A 7,324-nucleotide genomic window follows, 5' to 3' on the forward strand; every position below is an offset into this window, starting at 1 on the left:
GCTGGGCGCCGCCGTGCCCTCGGTGTGGGGGTCAGCCAGGGCCGGCACCGAGGGAGCCACGCTGGCCGCCAGGTAGTCATAGTCCTCACCCTGCTCCTGGCTGAGGCTCTCGTGCTCCAGGGGGGACGAGTAACTCCTGTACTTCTTTGGAGACTCCACCTGGGTGTTGTCTCCCTCGGAGGCCTCCTGGTCGTAGCTGTAGGGATCGTCGTAGTGCCGCTCGGGCTCGCCATCCTCAGTGTCCCCCGGGCTCGCCGTGTTCAAGGGGAACGTGTCGCAGTCCGGCAGCTGGTAGCACATCAGCTCCCCGCCGGCGTTGGGGCAGTGGCAAACCTTGCAGGGGGGCATGTGGAAGGTGTGCCCCGCCACGTACTTCTGTCCCTCGTGCAGGCAGCCGATGCGGCCGCACTGGGGACAGCCGTCCGCCGGCACCACCGCGTCGATGCAGTTCGGGGGCAGCTCCGGGCACAGCATGAACTGGCAGCTGATCTTGCCCCCTCCCTTGGGGCACGAGCACTCGGTGCTGCCGAAGTCCACGAAGTAGGACTGTCCCTCGGGCACCTTGCCATTGACGAAGCCCACGTTGACGCAGTCGTAGTACTGGTAGCCCTCGCAGGTGCAGCCGTGCTGCAGGCACGTGGCGCAGCACTCGCCGGGCTCCAGCACGTCCTCGATGCAGTTCTCCAGGGCCTGGCACTCGGTGCCCGTGCAGTCCCTCTGCGCCTGGCAGCCGCCCGAGCACAGCAGCACCAGGAGCAGGGCGTTCCAACGGCTCTGCTGCCAGCTCCGGGCCCTGGCCATCGTCTTCCCGAAGGAACGTGGCTCCGCTCCAACCTCGCACGTTCAGCCTTGGCTGCTCTCCTGGCAGGCTGGGGCTTCAGCTCCGAATCTGCAGCGGCCTCCTAAGTTACCTTTTCTCATAGATCCTGGAGTTATGAAAGAAAACTCTGTTAAAGACTACACTCAGCACATATCCTGTTAAACATTAGAGGTCTTTAAAAGTTGGGATGAAATCCAACATCTGGAAACCTAAGGACAAAAATTAATCATAATGTCTTCCAAGCATTAGAGGCACTAAGTTTGGAGCTGGATGCTTCCCCCACCCCTGCTCTGAAAAGGAAAGGAAGACAAAATGGTTGTGACTGCTCTGTTTTGAATCTGTTGACAAAACATATATATTTCAATAAAAGGAAGGCCCTTCTTTATACTTCAATGGCTTTTTGTTAATCTTTCCAGCTAAAAAGATTTTTTGGCAGAGCATAAGTAAATACACTGTTCTTCCTCTGCAGATATCAGCTTAAGATAATTATTCTTTATGTTTTAATTACAAAGACTCAAATCTTAAGGAATTTTTATAGACAAAACTTAGCCTTGGGACGTGAGAATTTGTCTGTACACATGTTAACTCAAAATCTGGATTTTTTCTGCCTCCTTCCCCCACTGAGCAATCTCTTGCACTTCAGTCTTCAGCATTAACAGTTATTTCTTTGCTCCAGCAGGGCTAAAATAGAACTTCTTTGTGTGTTGTGGTTACTTTGTGGTTACACATCATACTAACTATCCTGTAATACATATTAAGGGCCGGATTCTCCTCTCACAGAGGTTGGCACAGCTCCACAGCAGGACTGTGGTGCACAGAGGGATTGACTCCAGCTTCACTGGAGGACATTTACAACAACTGAGGGTGTGCTACCTCTGGCAACCACTTCTTTTAGTTTTGACAACACCAGCGGTACTTTTTAGTGAATACTAAATACTATACTATACTATGAACACACAATATACATCTATACATACATGAACTGCCATAAGAGCACTGTTAAAATGCCTTGAAGAAGAGAAAATTGTTTGCCTTCTAATTACTAAGCCCTTTGAGCATCAAAAAGTTCAAGAGTTAATCAGCTGTTGTCCTTTATGTCAAAATTCTGCTCACAAAGCTACACAATTAACATGGAAAACCACTTACAACAAAAAAAAATTGCCTATAGAAATTTTATAGAACCAGCAATCTGATTATTTTCCCAGGACCCCTCCCATCATCAAAAAAACAAGAACCCTAGAACATTTATCTAGGGGGTAAAATACAGCCACATCACCCAGAACAATGAGCCACACACGCAACAGGAGCTGTGCCAGAAAATCCATTCACAAAGGTTACTTCTCCCATTCAAAGGGGGCTTCCAACAAGTCTGCTCAGTCCCTCTGGCAAGAGGCCAGGCTGTGGGAAATGCCTGCCTGTTCTGATAAGATATGGGCAAACAGTGCTAAGAATTTCCACAGTTCTGCCCTGGAATCCCAGTCACTTCAGTACCTTATACAGAGACAGAATTCTTACAAATGTAGGTTTCCTACTACTAATTCGAGTATATTAGCTGAGTGTGCTAAAGGAGAATGACTGAAAAATAAATTTGTTAGAAAATACAATAATGGCTTGGAACAATTTCACTTTTTCAAAGTCTCACTGTTCTCAAAACCAGGCTATTTCTCATGAAGGAGAATTTTCAATATGTGGTGCTGAAATTAATTCCTCACAACGTAGCCTGGGAATTAATAATTTATCCTGCTTTCAGCAGCTTTTCCAGGTAATCCAAATTTGTAATTGTTACATTGCTTTAGTTGGGAAATAATGAATGGGAGAACAACTACAGGTGACTTCTGTAAGGGGCTCACAGTAGGATTTTGTCACATCCCCTCCCGTGGTAGCTCCTGGCTGTGATGCCGCAGTGCAAACCCCATGGGGAGGCAGCTGAGCTCAGCTCTGCCCTGGCCACATTCCCTTTTTTACATCAGGCTCCCCAGAGAGCCCCAGCCCCCAGAATGGGCCATGTGGGTGTCAGAGACACAGGTGTGGCAGCCTCAGTGTGCACCACGCATCACCTGTGGGACAGGTAAGGGGGGAGCTGGTGTGAACACCCCTGCCCAGCCAGCCTGTGCTGGGGCACAGCCCCGGGTAAATGGTGCCCCAAAACGCTCCCAAAAGAAACCCCTGTGCTGAAGCAAGAGGCAGAGAGCAGTCATCCCTCACAGGGAGAGTGTTCAAGGACAGCTGAGGGTTCACCACAGGACAATCCTGCTTTGGAGAAAGGAGCTGCTCCCCTGTGCTGTCACCCCCTGGCCCCCTCACCCCACCCATTTCCATCCAAGGGTTTGTTTCCTTGCCTGGGTCACCGCCAGTCCTTCCTCTGTTCCCATCCTTGCTCCCTTGCCTCTCACACTCTCTGCTCCGTGCCCTGCTCAGTCCCCCGTGCCTTCCTCTTGCCACCATTTCCACATCCCTCAGCATCTGGGTTTTCAGGCTTAACTGATAAGGCTGAAATCCTTATAAGCCCTTCCTCCATGAATGACACCACAACCTTCCCTTTCCTCACCTCAGGCTCACTTTCCTTTCTCAGAGGCTGCTTGGTTTTGGTGCAATGACTCCAACAAAAAGTATCTTTTCATTCCTTTAAACCACTGCGCTTCCCTGTGCTTTTCCCATCTGTTTCCCACACCCATCACTCCCCCCAACCATAAACTCCCTCATCAAAGAAACAGCCTCTACTTCAGGCACAGGGAAAACCAGCTTTGAGGGAAGCACACAGGGCTGCTGAGCCCCCATCCCTGCACACAGAGCCGTGCTCCTGCCAGCCCCCACAGCTGGTGTGCTCCACCTCTGGACCCCTGCCCTGCCCCAGCGCTGCAACGATGCTCTGGAGACAGCAGCTCATTACTGGGCAGCAGCACCAAAAGCTGGAGCTGTAAATAAAGGTCTCTGAGCCAACAGGGTAAAAACAATACACTAGCTCTGTAGGACAGGGGAGTTTAATACCAGCAGATGTTATTGCAATAATTTGTTTCCATTAACTATTTTAATGCTTTCCTTGATGTCCTTTTAAACAACTGGGGCAATACACAAGAGCTTCACTAAAATGAGAATTGGTTCTTTGTACTCTCACCAATGTCCTTCACCCACTCTTACCAATGTCACCGACCTTTGCTGTTCTGTTGAGTGACAAACTACGCCCTGCACACCTAAAATAAAAGTCTTTCAAAGGCTCTGTTGAAAGCTTTACAGAGATCTACAGCAAGGGAACCATGTGCCACCCGTGGCAGCCCTCATGCCCTGCTTCATGTCCCAGGAGAATTCCACTGTGGAATCCCCTAACCTTTATATCCTGCTCTGCTTTGGTTCAAGGGCTGACCCTGTTGGCTTTACTGGGTTTTACTGGGCCATTATTAAAGAAGTTGTTGCCATTCCTGTGCTCACAATAGCTCTTGAGCAAGCAGGAGTGCCCGTGCAAGAGAGGGCAATGCTCTGGACTGAGAGTGAGTCTCTCAAATTCTACCCACATAAACATGTGAGGTAAACCAGCAGTAAATGGAGGATGGTCACACTGCTGCAGTTCCTTATGCCTCGATTCCATCTTTAAAAAGTATTCCTAGGAAAGGCAGAGTAAAGACACTTTATGGAAAACCAGCTTTAAAAACAGTCCAAATAGGCATGAACTGCAGGAAAGCATTTTCATGGGAAAGGAGAGCAGATGAACCCAGTATCTGTGTGATGGGACAGCCCGGGCTAACAGCAGCAGCCATCAAAATTGTAACTAGTCCTGGCTGAAAAACACCATATTCCTGTCTCCTGGCAGGGGAATAAAACAAGATTTCAAGATGCTTATTTCAATTCGGTTTAGGGCCAAAAAGTTATAAATTTTGACATTTTTTCAAAACAATATACTCCAAGTGATTTACTTCATTCAAAGCCATAACATAAAACCAAAAGGAAGAATGTTGACTTGATTAAAATTGTTCAGTCGTATTACTCTAAAATGTTGATGAAACCAGTGTGTTCCCACAGAAGATCTAGACATTTTAAATGTGCAAGTCCTTTAAATTAAGAGGAGCATTTTATTGGGAGATTCTTTTTCCAGATGGTTTCATTTCAGTGCTGAACCAGAAAGCTTATTTTAGGTAAGCAGAGGTGACAGGAGGCACTCTCCTTCAAAGATTTCACCCAAAGACAACGTGTCTGTGTGAAGGGTGCCCCAGAGACATACAGAAGGTGGGCACATGTGGGAGAGATGCCGCAGGAGCAACACAGGAGCATTCTGTCAAATGTTCACTGAACAAAAGGAGATAGCTGTTTATAAAGAAAAAGCAGTAAAGAGAATAAATCCAGTGCACTGTAGGAGAACCCACTGATTTCCATCTTTAAGATGTACCTGCAATTTCACCAGCTGCACATCCCTGTGAGGAGGTTTTGACAGAACAATTATTTTCTCTGTCCCACCTCTCAGTCCCTCCCTAAATTGCCATGTTTGAGGAGGACAGTAACAGAAATGCTGGTTTGAGCTGCATCTTCTGCTTTTGAGAGTGAGCAGGGCCAGATGCAGGCTGATGTAAGAGCAGAAGGTGGCAGCCATCTGTGCAATCCCTGCCGTGCTGGGTACTGGGAGCAGATGCCCTGCTGGGTGTACCTGGGCTAGCAGCCCCTGAGCCTGCCCAGGAATCCACACCTAAGGCTCAGAAAGAAAAAACCTGTGGGAAAGCCAGCGCAGGGCTGGCACTCACTGCCTGTGCACAAAGCAAGTTCATCAGCCCACAGAGCTGCCATGAACATTCTCTGGCTTCCCCAGTGCCAGACAGCTCAAATTGGCCCTGCAGGCTCAAGCTGTACATGAGCAGGGACCAAACACAGCCTTGCTCTGTGCTGGTGAATCTTTTGGCGATGCTGAATCTCTCTCACAGCGGTGAAAGCTCTGCAGAAAGCAGGGCAGCAGGCAGAAGCACATGTGCACACCCGTCCTGAGGAGCAAGGGGAATGTATTTCCCCAGTCCAAGCATTTTCACACCTCTCCCCAGCCAGAGCTCCGGGCTGCTGCAGCTGCCAACAGCTCTCCCTGCCTGCGGTCACAGTTTAGACTGAGGGAGGAAGAAGGGAGGAGACGGAAGGAAACAACAATTTTAAAACAATCCCTTTTAAATGCAAGAGAAAATGGAAATTTGTGAGAGCATTTCAATCTTGTATGAAAACCAAAAAAAGAAACCCTAAACCCAGTAAGTCCTGACTGGGCTGTGCCAGCCCATGGATTAGATCTTGCTTTCACACCCTCTCAGTCCGGAAACTGGTGATCTCAGCAGGGCTGGAAGGGATGGCTGCTGGAAGGGACTGCTGCTCTCCTCGCAGAGGGAACTGCAGGGCTATTCACCGGGAGGATGAATGAAAAGGGAAAAGTGTTTCCATCACTGCTCTTATGCAACATTCAGGCCCAGGGCTCATCATCTCTGCCTGCAAATTATGGAATCTGAGCTGAGCTGAGCCCCTGTGTTGGGCAGAAGGAGCAGAGGGGTAGGATGAACCTCAGGGTAAATCCCAGTCCAACAAGCTGCTTTTTGTTATTGAAAGTAAAGCACTCTGGAGTTGTCAACACTCTGGTTCTTGGCTAAACAAGCCTGTGCTCTGGAGTCATAGCTTTTGCAGGCAGTTTTCCTCAGCTTTGTTTTCAATAAGAAATCAGTTATCATTAACCCCCTTTTCATGGAAAAGCTTTTAAAAATGAACATTTGGGAGTCTGGAGGATTTTTACTCAATTCAACAGCGAACTCAAGAGGAGACAAACAAGAAGAAAGCAGGATGGGATCAAAACTCAGGCAGCCTCCCAAAAGAACTCCGATAAGAACTCCTTTCCCAGCAGAAGAGCCCTTGGGCAGAGATGCTCCAGAAGCTTCCCAGGACATTCCCCACACTCAAATCCAAACAGGAACATGACATGCTGCAGTAATGGAAAAGCATCACCCGAGGTATTTCAGCTGAAGTAGCCAAGCATTAACAGAAGTGACCAGGCAGCTCAGGGACTTATTCTTCCACAATGTGCAGGGTTTGAAAGCTTTCTGAAGTCCCAGAGTGCAAAGGCAGCCTTTTTCCAAGGGAATGACAGAGCCAGGGAGGGGAGAATCATGTCTTGGGGCTGTTGTGTCAGTGCTCCCTTCAGCCCAGCCCAGCACAACAGGGCAGGTACTTGGATTGCAGAGGAGTGAAATTCTGTGTCATTGGGAGTCGCTGGTGCAGCAGATCCAAAGTGACTCAGTGGGAGCACAGCAATTGCCCAGGAGCCAGAGAGGAAGGGCTCACATGGGACATGGGGGGCTCAGCACAGGGACCAGAGCAGCAGGGACAGGCCCAGGACTCTGCCATGGGGACCCTGAAAAACCCACCACGGGGACCCTGACAAACCCACCACGGGGACCCTGACAAACCCACCACGGGATCCCTGACAAACCCACCACGGGGACCCTGACAAACCCACCACGGGGATCCTGACAAACCCACCACGGGGACGCTGACAAA

At 49.2% G+C, this 7,324-nt stretch overlaps 1 protein-coding gene across 1 annotated transcript in view; it reads right to left on the reverse strand.

Annotated features, from left to right (window-relative positions):
* FBLN2 (fibulin 2) overlaps nucleotides 1-7,324 on the reverse strand; it is an 82,549-nt gene that overhangs the window by 68,047 nt on the left and 7,178 nt on the right. Inside the window, 1 exon segment of the mRNA XM_031063507.1 lies at nucleotides 2-926. Coding sequence (XP_030919367.1) covers nucleotides 2-801 — 800 coding nt within the window. The 5' untranslated portion in view covers nucleotides 802-926.

This window comes from Geospiza fortis, unplaced genomic scaffold (assembly GCF_000277835.1).
Source record: "Geospiza fortis unplaced genomic scaffold, GeoFor_1.0 scaffold394, whole genome shotgun sequence".
Taxonomy (NCBI): Eukaryota; Metazoa; Chordata; class Aves; order Passeriformes; family Thraupidae; genus Geospiza; species Geospiza fortis.